This window comes from Lepidochelys olivacea, assembly GCF_965140295.1.
Source record: "Lepidochelys olivacea isolate rLepOli2 genome assembly, chromosome: 2".
NCBI lineage: Eukaryota > Metazoa > Chordata > Testudines > Cheloniidae > Lepidochelys > Lepidochelys olivacea.
The window spans coordinates 196432535-196451313 of NC_140412.1; the positions used below are offsets into that span (position 1 = coordinate 196432535).

General features: G+C 42.2%; 2 protein-coding genes across 4 annotated transcripts in view; one reads left to right on the forward strand and one right to left on the reverse strand.

Moving 5' to 3' along the window:
• The window catches only part of TGFBR2 (transforming growth factor beta receptor 2), a 78640-nt gene extending 61775 nt beyond the window's left edge, over positions 1-16865 (reverse strand). The window contains exons 1-2 of one of the 3 annotated variants that reach the window (XM_084621259.1): positions 16534-16865; positions 8878-8997 (exon numbers count right to left, since the gene is read on the reverse strand). In XM_084621259.1, coding sequence (XP_084477385.1) covers positions 8878-8997; positions 16534-16630 — 217 coding nt within the window. In that variant the 5' untranslated portion in view covers positions 16631-16865. The remainder of the gene's footprint in view (positions 1-8877; positions 8998-16533) is intronic. The other 2 variants (XM_084621258.1, XM_084621260.1) reach the window with 2 other exon arrangements.
• Positions 1-18779, forward strand: part of GADL1 (glutamate decarboxylase like 1) — a 244067-nt gene that overhangs the window by 181006 nt on the left and 44282 nt on the right. The gene's annotated exons all lie outside the window — the stretch shown is intronic.

Genomic DNA, 18779 nt, shown 5'->3' on the forward strand with positions numbered 1-18779 from the left:
AAGACTGAGAAACACACCACTTGCTCAGATGAATCAGGAAAACCTTTCTTGGAAGAACTCAAAATCAGACACACATTCCCTCCGACTCATAATTTTTGTTCAACTGTCTTTTCCTTGTAACAATTAAAAAATTTTAAAAACAAAATGTGGCTACGCTTCATGAGTTTTTACATGGTATAGTTCAGCTAGAGACATGATATAGTATGGTACCATATGGAAGGTACCTACTTTCTGTGGTATCTTATAAAGGATTAATGGGACTAGATCTTCAGCTGGTATGAATCAGTGTAGCTCCACTGACTCCCATGGTGCTACACCAAGTTATACTAGTTCAGGATCTGGACCAATACATCTATTTGAGGGTAACTGGATTGTTCCAGAGGCTGGCCGTGGCACATATTAATCCTTCATTTGTAGGTCACAGATTCAAATCCAGCTGTGGTAAAGTAGCAACTGGTGGTGGAGTAACATTGTATATTAATGATAAGGTAGACTGTAAAGAAATTAGAAGTGATGGAATGGATAAGACAGAGCCTGTTTGGGCCAAAAAGCACGTTGCAGGAGAAAACTTCTAGAGGTTCCCCTAGGATAGTGCTTCCCCCAGGATCAATTTGGACATGGATTGAGACCTCTTTAATGTTTTTAATTAAATAAATGCTACTGGGAATTGTGTGATTATGAGAGACTAAATTCTTAGAAACAGATTGGAGGATAAGTGCTACTAATAGTAGGGCCCAGATTTTCCTGGAGATCATAGCTGACACAATTCTTCACCAAATAGTTGCCAAACCAACAAAAGGTGATGCCATTTTAGATTTGGTATTGGTGAGTAGTAAGGACTTCACATAAGAATTGGTTGTAGGGGACAAGCTTGGTTTGAGCGACCATGAGCTAATTCAGTTTAAACTAAATGAAAGGATAAAAAAAATGTTTGCAACTAGGGTCCTTGATTCCAAAAGGGCAAACGATTAAAAAAAGGGAGGGGGGGGGGAATTAGCTAGGGAAGTGGACTGGACTGAAAAACGCAATGTAATGCCAAGCCTCCTCCACATTCAGATCTTTAAGTCAAAGTTGCAGAAACTATCTGAATCCTGAATCCCAAGCAAGAGGAAAAATATTGTGGGGAAGGGATGCTCATCCAGCTTGATCTGCAACCATCTCAAACAGGTGATTAAGAAAAAGCAGAAATCCTACAAGGAATGGAAGATGGGATGGATTAGCAAGGAAAGCTACCTCTTGTAGGTCAGAAAGTGCAGGGGAAAAGTGAGAACTGCCAAAAGCCAAGCAAAGTTAGACCTTGCCAAAGGAAATTAAAACCAACAGTAAAAGAATATAAATATATATTTATATATTTTTATTTATATACATATAAATAAAAAGAAAACAAGGAAAGAAGAAGTGGGACCGCTAAACACTGAGGATGGGGTGGAGATTAAAGATAATCTGGGCATTGCCCAACACCTAAACAAATACTTTGCCTCAGGTTTTAATACGGCTAATGAAGAGTTTATAGGTAGTGGCAGAGTGGCTAATGAGAACAAGGATATAGGAGTAGAAATTACCACGTCCAAGGTGGAACTCAAACAGCTTAATGGGACTAAATTGGGGGGCCTGGATAATCCCCATCCAAGAATATTAAAGGAACTGGCACATGAAATTGCAAGTCCAACAGCAAGGATTTTTAATGAATCCATAAACTTGGGGGGTCATACTCTATGACTGGAGAATCGCTAATATAGTTCCTATTTTTAAGAAAGGAAAAAAAGTGAGCTGGGAAACTACAGGCCTGTTTGACCTCAATTGTATGCAAGGTCTTAGAACAAATTTTGAAAGAGAAAGTAGTTAAGGGCATAGAGGTAAACAGTAATTGGGATAAAATACAACATGGTTTTACAAAAGGTAGATCATGCCAGACCAACCTGATCTCCTTCTTTGAGAAGAGAACTGATTTTTTAGACAAAAGAAATGCAGTAGATCTAATTGACCTGGATTTCAGTAAGGCATTTGAGGCATGGGAAATTATTAGTTAAATTGGAGAAGATGTTGATTAATATGAGAATTTAAAGTGGATAAGGAATGGGTTAACGGAGAGCAGGTGATACTGACAGGTGAATTATCAGGCTGGAGGGAGGTTACTAGTAGAGTTCCTCAGGGATCGGTCTTGGGACCAATTTTATTTAACATTTTTATTAATGATCTAGGCAAAAAAAAGTTGAGTGTGCTAATAAAATTTGTGGATGACACAAAGTTGGAAGGTATTGTCAATACTGAGGAGGAACAGAATATCACATAAGAAGATCTGGACAACCTTAAACTGGAGTAACAGAAACTGGACAAAATTTAATAGTGCAAAGTGCAACGTCATGCACTTAGGGGTAAACAAGAACTATGAGCTGCCAATGTGATGCAGCCATGAAAAAGTGAAGTCCTAGGATGCATCAGGCGAGCTATTTCCAGTAGAGAGAGAGAAAAGTGTTAGCACCATTATACAAGGCACCGGTGAGAACTCATCTGGAATACTGCATGCAATTCTGGTCTCCCATGTTTAAGAGAGATGAATTCAAACTGGATCAGGTGCAGAGAGTGGCTACTAGGATGATCCAAGGAATGGAAAACCTACCTTATGAGAGGAGACTCAAAAAGCTGGGCTTGTTTAGCCTAACCAAAAAATGAAGGCTGATGGAAGATATGATTCCTCTATACAAATACATCAGAGGGATAAATACCAGGGAGAGAGAAGGGTTATTTAAGTTAAGTGCCAATGTGGACAAGAATAAATGGATATAAACTGGCCATCGTTAAGTTTAGGCTTGAAATTCGATAAAGTTTTCTAACCATCAGAGAAGAGAAGTTGTGGAACAGCCTTCCAAGGGGACCAGTGGGGAAAAAAACTTAACTGGCTTCAAGACTGAGCTTGATAAGTTTATGGAAGGGATGGGATGACAGGCTGCCCACAATGGCATGTAGCCAATCTCCAATGGCCAGTGATGGGACACTAGATGGGGAGGGCTCCGAGTTACTATAGAGAATCTTTTCCCAGGTGTCTGGCTGGTGGGTCTTGCCAACATGCTCAGGATCTAGCTGATCACCGTATGTGGAGTTAGGAAGGAATTTCTTCCTGGGTCAGATTGGCAGAGACCCAGGGGAGGGAGGGCGGGGGTAGGATCCCCTTCCTCTTCAACATGGGGCTTGGGTCACTTGCCGGTTTAAACTAGTGTAAATGGTGGATTCTCTATAACTTGAAGTCTTTATATCATGATTTCAGGACTTCAGTAACTCAGCCAGAGATTATAGTTCTATTACAGGAGAGGCTGAGTGAGGTTCTGTGGCCTACAATGTGCGGGAGGTCAGATCAGATGATCATGCATGAGAGGAAAGTGATCAGGAACAGCCAGCATGGATTCACCAAGGGAAGGTCATGCCTGACTAATCTAATCGCCTTTTATGATGAGATTACTGGTTCTGTGGATGAAGGGAAAGCAGTGGATGTATTGTTTCTTGACTTTAGCAAAGCTTTTGACACGGTCTCCCACAGTATTCTTGTCAGCAAGTTAAGGAAGTATGGGCTGGATGAATGCACTATAAGGTGGGTAGAAAGCTGGCTAGATTGTCGGGCTCAACGGGTAGTGATCAATGGCTCCATGTCTAGTTGGCAGCCGGTATCAAGTGGAGTGCCCCAAGGGTCGGTCCTGGGGCCAGTTTTGTTCAATATCTTCATAAATGATCTGGAGGATGGTGTGGATTGCACTCTCAGCAAATTTGCGGATGATACTAAACTGGGAGGAGTGGTAGATACGCTGGAGGGGAGGGATAGGATACAGAAGGACCTAGACAAATTGGAGGATTGGGCCAAAGGAAATCTGATGAGGTTCAATAAGGATAAGTGCAGGGTCCTGCACTTAGGATGGAAGAATCCAATGCACCGCTACAGACTAGGGACCGAATGGCTAGGCAGCAGTTCTGCGGAAAAGGACCTAGGGGTGACAGTGGACGAGAAGCTGGACATGAGTCAGCAGTGTGCCCTTGTTGCCAAGAAGGCCAATGGCATTTTGGGATGTATAAGTAGGGGCATAGCGAGCAGATCGAGGGATGTGATCGTTCCCCTCTATTCGACATTGGTGAGGCCTCATCTGGAGTACTGTGTCCAGTTTTGGGCCCCACACTACAAGAAGGATGTGGATAAATTGGAGAGAGTCCAGCGAAGGGCAACAAAAATGATTAGGGGACTGGAACACATGAGTTATGAGGAGAGGCTGAGGGAGCTGGGATTGTTTAGCCTGCAGAAGAGAAGAATGAGGGGGGATTTGATAGCTGCTTTCAACTACCTGAAAGGGGGTTCCAAAGAGGATGGCTCTAGACTGTTCTCAATGGTAGCAGATGACAGAACGAGGAGTAATGGTCTCAAGTTGCAGTGGGGGAGGTTTAGATTGGATATTAGGAAAAACTTTTTCACTAAGAGGGTGGTGAAACACTGGAATGCGTTACCTAGGGAGGTGGTAGAATCTCCTTCCTTAGAGGTTTTTAAGGTCAGGCTTGACAAAGCCCTGGCTGGGATGATTTAACTGGGAATTGGTCCTGCTTCGAGCAGGGGGTTGGACTAGATGACCTTCTGGGGTCCCTTCCAACCCTGATATTCTATGATTCTATGATGGTCCCTTCTGGCCTTAAAGTCTATGAGAAACTGGAAACTTTTTCTAAGCTTTTGGTGGCCTACATGAAATGACTTGATGGTCTCCATAAAGTTCATAGTGGACTAATGATAAGATCACAGAAACACCATTTCAACTGATACCCAGAGGGGAGGGAGGCTCAGCATTAAATGAACATGGAAGCTGAAAAACCTGTTCAATGTTGGGCAAATCGCAGTGTGGGGAAACGTACTCTGCTGCTACTGTATGCGTTCACTAACAACAGGAGCTGACTCTCTGGAGCTGTCAGTCAGGCACTTTTCACAAACACTGCATTAACTGAGAACATCCATTTAACAGAACGGTCCTTAAAACACAAAAAATGCTTAAGCTTTCCAAATTCAACAACATGGTAATTTAAACAAAAAGAAACTCTCCATGGGAAAGGATACATTTTTAAAATTCTGTGGATGCAAAATTTTATAGTCCATACATATTTGAAATGTCCTTTATAGGGGTTAGTCAGCAGAGTGGCTTAACTCTTTGTTGCTTCTGGAGATACTAATCCAAATTCTGACTTAGGACACAAGTAAAACCACCTTTTGGTGCTAAACAAATACCTGATGATTCTCAGGGTTTAAGGCCCGAAAGGACCTTTCATCTCGTCGGACCCTCCTGCATAACTCAGGATAGGAGCCAAAACCAGCAGTTTCTGCATCAAGCCCACAACTTCTGTTTGAGCCATTGTTTACCTTTTAAGAAGATAGCCAGTCTTGATTTAAAGATTTCAAATGATGGAAAAATCTATCCAGTCTCTAGATAAGTTGTTCTAATGGTTAATTACCTTCACTGTTAAAAAAAAAATTGCACATTTGTATTCTGAATTTGTCTAGCTTCAGCTTCCAATCATTGGAACGGATGCTTGTCCACTTCAGCGATTCTCTACACAATCCATACTGAGCGTCAGTCCAATGATACTCTGCTACTGGCCCCGTGCCCACCCCTAGCCTTTGCCCCCTTACCTCTGTCTGGGTTCCCCCCTGGAGACACAACACTGCTCCCAGCCCCAGCTGGGGGGAGAGGTATGGACGGGATAAGGGGGCTGGCTTTCAGCACCTCCATTATTAAAAGGGTTCCAGCACCACTGGGGGTATGCACTCGTCCAAGTTATCTGTTCCTCCATTTAATGAGCACAAAATGCATGATTTTTTAAAATAAAGTTCACATTTTATGGGAAGGAAGACAGTTATCTTGGTGGGTATGGTCCATGCCAGACTACAGCTGGGGGTGGGGGAAAAATGTAGATGCCAGTTTCTTCTACTTTGATGCATGTGGTGAGTGGTAGTAGCAGAGATGTATCAACATTAGCTTTGAAGGTTAAGATACTTTATAATGATTGCAAATGAACAATGGTCTGCTTATAGCATTCACCCCCAACCTTCACCAACCAGGACAGAGACCAGTGTTTCCAATTTGACACCACTGGTAAGCACATGTGACAAAACACACTGCACTTAACACCTGCAAAAATAGCAAAGTTCGAGGAAGTACAACTCAGCTGCACAATACAATATCCATCAAAAGAGCCATGATAGAAAAGAGCCATAAAATGGTCAAGTAACACAAGGCAGGGCCACCTTGCACCAGCGCTGCTCCTTGATGACTCATAACACATCGAAGCTCTTAAGTGGGGAGAAATGGGGAAACAGATTAGTCCTGTGTCTTGTTTAACTTGGCACAGTATAGGAGAGGAGAAACAATGCAAGACTGACTGGGCTTCCTGATGGCCTTGGAGCTTTCATCCAGAAATTCTGTTGAGGAATTACTGTGCCACCACCATGGCACCATCCTTCCCTCCCTTGGCCAACAGGGATGCCGCCCATCAGAGATCCACACTGATGGAGCTCCATAGGGTTGAAGGGGTGGAGGAGGAAGGGGTTGCTGCAGGGCAGGCGCTGTGCTCCAAAACACAGTCCCCCTCCAGAGTGTGGTATTTCCTTGTGGAAATATGAAGAGGAAGGAAATTATGTTGGCTTGAGCTGCCAACCAATCAATGAGAGGTAAATGAGACAGTGGAGCAGCAGTCACCTCTACATGACAGCTCTTCTGCATCCTCATATATTACAGCATTCCTAATCATGATCAATAGGGTTGATGAAGCTGTGGCCTCCAAAATCCACAGCCCACCATATCCCTCCCATAAAGAGGATGGTTCAAGAAAAATCCACAAGATAAATCTCAAAGATTTCCTTCTCTGATCATGGACCTATCCTATGCGGTCTTCAGCAGGCACTGTATGTGTGTGGGGGCGGGGGGAAGGCGGTGTCTGGCATCAAGACACCCACAGCCATGCTGCAAGATTTCCATGGAGTCAAGTTGGGAATAAGGGCTCTTATAATATGTTCCCAGAGGAAAAGGGGCGGGGGGCGCAATTACAATGTAATCACTGAAAACATAAAGAAGAAGTTTTTTATATTTTTATATTGCTTCACATTTTGGGCCAAAGGAAAACACAAGTCACCTTGTAGTCATGTAATGCCTTACTCAAAACAACAGAGAAGTGCTACTCTGGGCTAATTACTAGTTCCAGAATGAATGGAAGCAAAATTACTGTACTTTGCACCTATCAAGATCAGCCTCAAAATTGCAAACTTGGAGCAATTTCTGTCCACCCAAGGAATATTTTAAAAGACTAGGCAATTTGAGAAAAAACTAAGTGAAAAAGTACTAATTACACCACATCATAATTCCCTCTCCATACATCTATTTTTTTTAAAAACGCAAATAAAATACTTAGACATACCGACAAGCACTTCAAGATCTAAGGGGGAAAGTGCTAAGTATTATTATTATGATGGCTTCAGATATACTCCAAACCCAAAACTCGCAAACAAGTTCTGTGAAGTTGGGAGATAGAGATGTCTCTTTCATGGGCATAAAAAAATATATAAATATAAGGACCAGTCCTGCTGGGTATTAAGTGATTTCAGCTCCCACCTAAGTCCATGAGTATGACTACATAGCAGCTGGGAGCAAACCTCTCACCCTGGTACATATATTTGCAGCTAGTGCACTAAAAATAGCAGTGTGGACATTGCCGCATCAGCTGAGACTCAAGTTCGCCGCCTGAGCTCAAGTTCATGCTACCCCATGGCTCTGAGCTCAAGCGGCGAGCCTGTGCCTCTCCCAGTGTGGCAACATCTACACAGCTAATATTTAGCATGCTAGCGCAAGCCCCACTAGCACAAGTCTATCTACCTGAGCTGGGAAGCTCACTCCCAAGCTGCAGTATAGACAGGTCCTAAGGGGTTTTCTAGATTAATGAGCAACTTTTATCGCCAACAATGTCAAAAGTCACTAGTGGCTTTGGGTGCCTGATGTGAGAAACTTTGAAGGGTATGATTTTCAGAAAGTACTGAGCCATCCATCGTCTGAAAATTAAGCTCATTTCAAGTATCTCAAAACCACACAAGGTGTTAAAATGTGGAGGCACCCAAAATCCTTAGTCACTTTGAAGAACCTTGGTCAAGAGTTTCTATTTTTGCCCCTGAAAATGGCTGAATTACTAGTGGGTTATGGTTTCTATCTGTGGACTGTTCCAAACTTCACTTTCTTGTACGATCTGTAATACTAAAAATTGCATTAAAAATGCACTTACTATAGTTAGTGAAATGAGCTAAGAAAATTCCTACCCTCAACCTCTTGTCATCCAGAAATTGCAGACACCCCAAAAGTCTGAAAACAGGTATGCGGACTCATACACTTTTAGTGCTGGAATACTGACAGCAGGAAAATTGATAATGGCTTATCTACCTCTCAGGTCTGAAATACCTAGACTCAATGGAATCACAGGTTAATTTCTGGCAGAGCTGACTCAGCCCTTCTTTCTTCCAAAGTAAACAAAATTAGTACCATGTTTTTTGTGAATTGTCTCTCTTTTGGATGAGACCTATCAAAAATCCTCTGGCACAGTTTGGATAAACATTTACCCGTTTATGTTTGAAAAGTCTCTCTCCTTCACTCCACCTTGCTAATGCCTACCTCTCAAGGGTGAGGTGCCTCTTATGCTTATATAATTTTTGAAATGCTGAGTTCTTTGGAATGAAAGGCATTATATTAATGTAAAATACTATTAAAGTATTTTGCTTCTCACAGCTCCCTTTTCTGAGTCTGCCTATTCCCCTATCTGCAACATTGCCATAATTCATTCTCCCCTTGGTTCTGCCCAAGTTAAAAGCCTTAATCATACCTTTGATCATGTCCCAGCATTCTGGAATTCTGGAAATTCCCTCTTCCTGTGGCCTCCTGAAATCTCTACTCTCTAGGCTCCAGGGAGTCCCAAATGCTGCAGCCAAATTACTTTCTTGTTCTGGGAAAGAGAACTGTATCATTTTGGCTCTTGTAAGATACGATATCACAAAGGTCTGCTCAAGGGAATTAGAGCCTCATAACTCACAGTTGCCAGTTATTAATTCTGTGGGGCAGATCCTCAGTTGATATAAATTGGTGTAGCTTCATTGCCTTCAGTAGAGTTATGCTGATTTATGCCAGATGAGGACCTGGCCCTAGATGTACTTCGCTTGCACAAAGGCTAGTTTTCCAAGGCATCCATTAATGTGCCCTGTGCATGTAAGAGCCATACTGTGTCTTTACTTGGCAAGTTGCTTTGAAAAAATGACACCTTCCTACTTAACAGACCTGGTCTCTGGGTATATTTTGTCAAATTCACTCACTTTTCAAACAAAAATAAATTTCTCTTCCTTTTTACTCCTTGGAAGAGGCAATACAGTCATGGGAGAGTGAGATGGATTTTATTTTGGCACCTGCATCAACAGAATTTTGAATTCAGTTCAATTGCAGAGCCAAATTATGCCCTCAGTTACAACAGTACAATGCCTCAGTGGGGTTACACAGGTGTAATAGGGCAGAAATTATCTTTCAGAACCTCTATCACTGGTGACAATGCATAAGCTAGAAAAAGCACAGCTTGACTTACAAATCACAGGTTGAACTTGTGGCAGTTAGATACGCTTATTTATTATACACACAAAAAGCACAAAATTTGATCTGGAATTTGCCGAGAGTCAATAAAACAGTTATACTACAATGTCATGTTTACAGTTACTTTTCAAATTAGGATCACACTTTAACTTCTCAATGTCTCAGTTTCCCCCTCTTTAAAAATCAGGCTATTAGTGCTTAACCACTTTTATAAAAACATTTTGAAATGTACAGAGGAAAAGCATTCTATAAGTGCAAAGCATATATTAATAGAACGTAGTGCTCTCCTACTTTAGAATATTTCTCTTCAGTACAGCAATACAAATAATAAATTGTAATAGTATATTAGGTCACACAATGCAAAGGCTCTGAAAGGACTGTTACATTGTATTATTTGAGGTCAATGTACATCTGTTTGGGGGCAGGGACTGTCCCTTACTAGGTGGTTGTACAATGCCTAGAATAATGGGGCCCTGCTCTCAGTTGGGGTCTCAAGCTGTTGCTGTAACACAAAGAGTAACAATAAAAAATAATAATCTTGGAGCCATTATGATCACATACAATATCCATATTAAAATCAATTGGACTCCAGATATTATCACCTAAGTCCTAACAAAAAATGTGTGCAGATACCCCACCCCCCTCACCCCATCCCAGCTAATATAAGTGTTTACGTGACTTCACAAACATGATGAGCCTGATTCACCACCAGCTGGTATCTTATGTAGTCATTTGCACCTGTGAAAAGTGAACATTCTACTCTCAGTCATGCTCATAATGTAACACACAGTGCAGTAAAGGTAGATGAGAGCCGCTGGGTGCGTTGTCTCAAGGATGTGGCGCTTCTGTGAAGACCGAAAGAGAGAGTCCTTTGATAAAAGCGGAATGAGGCCGGGGGGGGGGGGGGGGGAGATAGCTTTCGAATAGCTATAGTTTCAAGTTAGCTTGTGAGTTAAATGCAAAACATTAACCCTTGGTATGGATGTAGGTTTAAAATAAAAAATGCTTTCAATATCAGAAACCAGATGCTCCTGTGAGTTACAGAGGTGCATCTACCCTTACACTCAACCCATCTGGCTGCAGCTGTGGAGGACTGAGCCCAATTCTCCTCTCACTCACATCAGTATCACTTTAGAATGACTCCATTACTTCAATGGAGTTGCTCTTGACCTACTCTCAGGCAAGTGTGTGAAGAACTGGACCCATGAACACTGGACTATTGGACCAGTTCTAAATAACTATGGTTTATTATATACAATATAACAGTTTGTTTTTATTATGATATGAAACAGACTAGAAACTCCATTCATTCTTAATGGTGCCACTCATCCAAAAAAGACAAGAGGAACAAATGAAAGAAGACCATTCTAATCAGGGTAACTTAGGGATGGATGCCAGCAGGAAAAGCTTGCTAACTGCCAGCTGTTTCAGCAAAAGAATTTTCCTCAACAATCATTCCAGGGGCGAAACTGGCTCTAATATCAATATAAAGGGAGGAGATGGGATGTAACAGAAAACTTAGATAAAGGTATAACAAACTGCAATTACAAGAAGACAAAGATGAAGGAACTGGGATATTTAAAACACACACAGACAGAAGTAAAAAAAAACAGAACTAGGAATTAGTTTTTTTCCTTCCAATGCCACCGTTTCTTACAATTTTGGACTGTTGCTAAACTTTGTTATACTGTAACCAAAGTAATATTAGGACTGATTCAGGAAAGCATCTGAACTGAGACTTCACTTTAAACTCATGCTTAACTTTAAGGATTGCTAAATCCTACTGAAGTTAATAGTTTTTAACCATGTGCTTAAATCCTATCACAAACAGAGATGGAATTAAGCGCACACACAATGGCCCCTAATTAGAAAAACTGTTTGATTGTTCTATTATGTTTGAAATAGTCCATTTTTCTGTATATAGCTTTTTGTCAGACCTAAACTTTGTGTATTACTTACAGTTGCACCATTTCAGACAGTGGGTGATAAGTGGGTGCTACATTTAACTGATATCAGTTCTGCTGTCCTGTCTATGTACTGGAAAATACACCCAAGAAAAATACTAACTGAAAATTGTGTTTTCATCACTTAGAGCCCACTCATGCAAACATTTAGCATGGAGTGTCTCGTTCACAACACCGAATAGTCCCTTTGCACTCTGACATAGCTGCAACACCCATCTCAGTTCTTACACTCACGTAAGCAGGAACTTCAATCGGACTATTCACATAACAAACAAAATGCTCAGAAGTAAGTTGTTTGCAGGATTGGGTCCTTAATTTCTTAAAGTAACTCTTATCCCATCGACCTGGAGCTGAAAGTCAAAAGGGACTAGCTGAATAACCTATAGATAAACATTCTTTCTAATATATTTTGGGCTATTTTCGTCCTCTAGGATTAGGCTTGTTCAAGTAAAGATCATCCACTTTTAATTTTTATTCTTGCTTACAAGAACTTGTAAATTCTACTGCTACTGTCTAGTAGAAAACAATATACCCCTGACCAGATTTGAGGCCTAAAACCTAGTAAGCAACCTAGATGAAAGCCAAGGGACTGACTCTTTCAAGGCAGGGCTTAAACAGATTTACTATTTCACCACAGAGGAACTGATTCTCCACTGCTTTGCATTAAAAGTGCCATGTTGTCACTTACAGCAGTACAAACTGAGCCAGATACTCAGCTGTCTCCCACCTGATCTGCACTGCTATGGAGGTGCAAAGCTGCTGACACCCAAGGGATCTGCTCAGTTGAGAATTCCCCTAGTGTGGAGGAACCGCTGGATGGTGTAGAGCTAACACACAGCTGGCTATGTTGCCTTTTCGTAGGGGTTGTTCCTGGAAAAAGATAACATTCTCAACATACGTTTCCATTCCAGTGATCTGAAACTGCAACAATGGCCCCAAAAATGAGGAGAACTTACGAGTAGCCTTGAGAATACCCTAAATCATGCTAGATGCCACGAAGAGCTCCATATGGGCCCAAGTGTTTCAAAGGCATCTGAAAGCTTTTGACTCCACAGACTCAGCTGAATTGAGTGAGCCTCGGCTACAGATCAGAATCAAGCCCATTTTACGCTCACTTTGCATGGACGCAAAATAGCTCCACTAGGTGCAAGGCAGTGAAGAATCAGGCAGGAATTAGTTCTGCTCATTTACACCAGTGTCCGTTGGTCATAGCTCCACAGCTGCCAATGGAATCATAGTGGTGTAAAACAGGTGTAACTGCAAAGAGAATACAGCACATGGCGTTGCAGCTGTGATACAGCACTACGAGGAAAAAGTGCTCATACCATGAATCTAAAAATATCCACTTAAAAGCGTCCTGCAGAGGAAATCTGGGAAACCTCATCAATGATACTGAGCTTTTTTTTTTTTCCCTGACAGAAAGAAGAATAGCTGCTATATGACAAATGTTTACAGTACATAGATGGAAATCCTCCCTAAAGGATCAATCGTGCAAATAAACATGAATAATTTTCTTCACATGAAAAAAGGGACATGGTTTTGAAGGACCACCGTCAGATTTAATTTAGATGTATAGTAAGAAGTTTTTACAAAACCTAAGTGCAAAACAAAATAAAACCTAAAAACCAACATAAACAGTTCCATTAACTTTTTAAACATTCCATTTGTAACAGTATCCAGATCCCCAGCTTGTGTAAATGAGTGTAAATCCATTGATGTCAATGAAGCTACATCAACTTGCAATAGCTAAGGATCTATTTAATCATTGTTAAACAGCATTTGCCAACCAAAGATTGCAGAATTGCAATAATACAGGAGAACTTGAAATAGAATTTCACTAGAAGGTCAAGTAAAATTTGCTAGCCTATTCTCATGGTCCAGGAAATGCAAAAATCAAAGATGCAACACAATTAAAACTAACTGGAATCACACTATGACCTAGCTCCTATTCCTACTGAAATAAATAGAATTTTGCCATTGGCTTTAATAGAAGTGGGATTGTTTTTATAATATTTGAGTGTACTATACACAGGTTTCCCTACAATACCAAAGGAAAAAAAAAGGTGCAGGGGGATTGTGTTATGTAGACTATTCTCATTTGAGAGACTATGAGATGGCATTAGAACAAATACATAAATAATGATTGGAAACGTACTCAGATGTTTTTTAAAACTAAGACAAAAATATAAAGTTTAACTGGATTGAGGGGCTGAGCCTTCATTCTACAGAACTGAAGGCTGATGTGTGACAAGACCCCCAAACATAAATTCAGGTTCTTCAAGTAGAACCCAAAATAGAAAAGTCACACTCCATTCTTGTACATAGGTGCAGATTTATTACACATACCTGGCCCCACTGTCCCTCATCAGTTAAACTTGTATTGTGGCATTCATAATAATTTCAAAAATATTTCTTTATTCTTCCATTTGGTGAAGATATTATAACTAGCGGTGTTGAGCAAAGGCCTTTTAGTCTATAGATAATAATAGAGCATCTTTTTTAAAGCAGATACGTTTTTAGCTTGGAAGTCCACCTGCTACAAATATTATTAAAATTCTTATGAAATGCCAAGATCATTACAAAAAAGGGTATTTTCAACAAACTTTGTGATGCCTAAGGAGTAACAGAATATGAAATGATAATATTTCAGATACTGTAATAGTCTAAATTTTAAAAAGTATATTAACTGTGTTCTGAATATCGTTTTTAGTAAAAGTTTCTTTTGAGTGAGCAGAGAACAGAAAAATGTTCTTAAATTATCTCCAGTTTTTATCTGTTTTCTAAACTAAATCTGTCTAAATTGGTTTTCAGAAAAATATACTAAAAAAGAAACAATAAAGAAGATGAAAAATGATGCATTGCTTTTTCACTGAGGCTTTGTGTCACAAGAACCTACCCAGAGCAACTTTTATTCTGATGATTAAATGAAAGTTACCACAATCATCATTTATTGGGTTTTGCCACTTATTAGTCAAAAATGACATAATTGTAAACAAAATTCAAACAAAGCTAAACATACCACATGTAAAGCTCTTACATTATGGTCAGCCCTCAGATAATGAACTTCTTCAGGACACAAAGTTTAAACTATTTTTGTATATTTATGCCTTAAACCTACAAACAGTTATATACACAAGTAATGTCACACATATTTGGGACTTCAACAGGATTACTTACATGCACAAAGTTACTCAAGTGCCAAAGTATGTGTAGGATTGAGACTTTACATGGTAGTTCTCTTTGTAGTGTATTTTATCAATATGGAACAATTCTCAAGTTTTTGCTGGTCTCTACAGACCAGATGAAGGAATCTGAGGACTCAGAAACACTAAACAGTCTGTGCAGTGATTACATCTTAAAGACCTAAGAATAGATGTTTAGTGCTAATATGCACCTTGGAGGATAAATCAATAGTTAGAAGCTAAACATTTAGAATTCAGTTCTGCAGCAATCTGAAGTCTTTTATCCCTTTATTAATGGACCCCTCACAATTAACAGGCAACACCAGTTTCAATAACATGTTCTAGAGCCTAATCCTCTGGACACTTACAGATAACTTTACACATGTGAGTAGTCCTGCTGAGATCTCACCAGGATAAGTGTTTGTGGGATTAGATCCCCAGTTTGCAAGTTTTCAGACCAGCAAACCTTGTTTTCACATAAGTCTGTAAGGCACTTTGCTCTCTCTTTGCACAACATAAATAAATATATTAATAACAGTAATATGAGCCATGGCCTTAAAAATATCCAGAGATGTACAGTGCAATTAAAAATTTCCAACACAGGGATGTGAAGTGTAATGAAAAACCACACAAACCAGGCATTAACTTTTAGGAATGCTTTGAATACTGAAGGAATGCCTGAAGTTTCATAGAGTTTAAGGCCAAAAGGGTCCATCAGTTCATCTGGCCTGATCTCTTGTATATCACAGACCATTAAATTTCACTAAGATACCCCTATATTAAGCCCAAAGACCAAAGCACTTCAGTCCTCAGGAGACTAAACTGTATGTGCCATAGGCAGAATACAGGAGAGACCAAGGTGCCACCAATGCCCAAGGCCTCTGCAATGGCAGGAAATTAATTGAGAGTTCTCAGTGCAACTACTCACAACCAGTGCTTAATTCTCAATTGCATGCAGTGACTGTACAAAAAAAAAATTCAATAACTTTTAAGACACTGCTGCATGCTTTGCAAGATCACTTTACACAGAGCTAGACCCATGGCAAGGCCCAGGCAGCAAATCAGGGATACACACTGCCTGTGTGTGTGTGCTGGAGCCTAATAATACTCTGGGGGCTTTAATAGGATCTAAGATTAACTCAGTTTGAGCGCCACTTTCTGAATGCCCTTTACCTGCATCCCAGGTGTCAGGTTCCTAGAACAACAGTGCCGCCTGGGCTCAGAGAAGCGCTTTTCAGCCCCAGAGGGCAGCACACAGGTGAGCGGGTTAATCCTAATCCAACTGCCACACACAGCCCGAGAAGCAAGACAGCGGGCGGGAGTCCGCTTTGCTCCTGCGAGGAGGGCCCCCGGCCCCCTTTGCGGAGGGGCACCAGCACCCAGAGCTCACCCTGGGGCCAGGTGCGGAGGCTGCTGCTGCTGCTGCCGCTGCGCGCCGCCCGATAACCCCGGGACAGGCAGTAGCCAACTTCCGAACTACGCTTGGCCCGGGCGAGGCTCGCCTCAGAGCAACCCCCCGCGCGCTTCCTGCCAGCGCCCGGGCCAGGGCTCCTCGGTCGAGCCCCGACCCGCCCAGCCTCTCCGGCGAACCCCTTTCGGCGAACACCCGAACTCCGCAGCCCCAGCCGGGGCTCGCCAGCGCCGCTCCCCTGCCGCCTGCAGCTGTCAAGCGAACGGCATCGCCCGCTGCACAGCCGCCTGGAGGGTCGCCGCCGCCCCGGACAAAGAAGGGGAAGGGGGGACGGGACTGCGACTTACCTGAGCCCCGCGCCTGAGGGGGGACGGTGCTGCCGACGAGCGCCCAGCACGAGCAAGCGAGCAGCAGCCACAGGCTCCGGAGGAGATCCCGGCTCATGGTCTAGCCCGCTCCGCATAGGAAGCCGAGGCAAGAAGTGGGGCTCCTCTGCTGGGGGGGGGGGGCGAGGGCTGCACCCCGGGCCGGCCGGGGAGAGAGGCGAGGCCGCCGCGGCGGCAGCTGTGGCTGGGCTGGCTGCTCTGGGACGCCGCGCGGCTGGGCTGGGCTGACTCACTCCGCTTCGCTTCAGCGCCGCGAGGGAAACAGGAAATCTTAAAACTTCGCAAACAGCTGGGCAGGACTTGCTAGCTCCGACACGAGTTCCTTCGCCCCCTTCGCTCCCCGCCCCCTTCCTCAGCCGCCTGTCACTCAGCTGCCCTGGGCCAGCCCCTCGCAGGTCTCTGAGCCACCGCAAACACCCTCCAGCCAGCCACAGCGCCTTGTCCGCATGGCTGCGTGCAGAGAAGTAGTTGCCTTGCCTAGGAAGCAAAGAGGGGAGAGTTTCCCCCCAGCCATATGATCAAGGCTTGCATTTGCAGCCTGTTATTGGTTTATTGGGTGCGCCTATAGCCAGCAGCTAGATTGGGCTCCCTTGTGCTGGGCGCTGTACAAACAGTAAATGGGCCCAGCCCTGAAGAACTTAAAAGCTAGGATCCAGATCCTGCAATGTGTTTCAGGTGGGCAGACTGCTCCCCTGCACACAGGCCTGCTTGTTGATTCCACTAGGTCTCCCCTAGTGGCATTCCAGGTGTGTGTTTCACATTGCTGAGTCAGGGCCTGAAAGAGAAGACATAGCAGGCAGGTGACATAATGGGGCAGGGAAGTTGAAGTGACAGTAATAACAGGAAATGTTAGTACAGACTAGCTTGTGCTCAATTTTTAGAAGTAAGCTAGTGGGTAGCAGCAATCACAGTCATAACAGTTTGTCACCTGCCTCTCAGGTATTTTGTTCCAGAATTGAAAAGAGGCTGCATGTGTTGCAGAAAATTGTCAAAAGGAAATGAATGAAAATTTGCCTGCAAAAGGGGTCAAATTGCTCGTGAAATTAAAGCAATTTTTGAAGCAATGAAAATAGGGAGAAATTCACATTGTTGTGTCTTTTTGATGCAAAAATCTACATGCACAGGTGCAAAATCATCTGAAAGAAAATTGTGAACATTTTCACAAATATGTTCATGAACAATTTTTCAAAATGTGGCACTACCCTAGAACACACACTCTCTAAATAAGATCAATGAAGCAGTGATTGCCAGCTGCGACGTATGTGTTGCGTGGGTAGCTTTAAGATGTGTTGATGTGTGCACTTGCACACATACTTTTCTTTAACAGTCTCAGGAACCTACTACGTCATCAGTAAGGGGGCATGACTTTGAGATGTTTTACATGCATTGTGGATATAGAAGGTGGGTAAAACTCATCAGCTTCCTTCCCTCACCAAGCTCAAGTAACCAGGCTTTTTTGCAGGAACCAGCGTGAGCAGAAAATAACATTCTAGGGATGGAATCAATGCAATGGAATGATTCTGCACTGCCTATATAGCAACTGCAAACCATGAGATCTACTGGAAGTTTGCACTGAATAGGCACTGCAGGTCACTAAAAATACTGCCATGAGATATGAAGTAACTTTTTTTAGTATATTCAGTTTTAGTACATGGGCTGTTGACATTACAGTAGAACCTCAGAGTTACCAATACCTCGGGAATGGAGGTATTCGTAACTCTGAAATGTTCGTAACTCTGAACAAAACATTATGGTTGTTTCAAAAGTTTACAACTGAACATTGACTTAATACAGTTTTGAAACTTTACTATGCAGAAGAAAAATGCTGTTTTCCCTTTATTTTTTAGTAGCTTACGTTTAACACGGTACCGTACTGGCTTTAATTTTATTTATTTATTTAATTTATTTTGGTTTCTGCTGCTGCCTGATTGTTACTTCCCGTTCCAAATGAGGTGTGTGGTTCAGTGGTGAGTTTGTAACTCTGGTGTTCATAACTCTGAGGTTCTGCTGTACTCTCCTCTCACATATACGGCTGTGTATGGACTGGAAAATAAACAGCTGCACATGGAGATAATTTGAGGATCTTTGTTGTGATTTTGGTGATTCAGCTGAGTCTTGATTACAGCACTTGATATGGATGCAGAACCAGGTATTTCAAAAATGGGGGGAGAGAGAGAGTGCGCGCTCACGCAAAATGCACATATCAA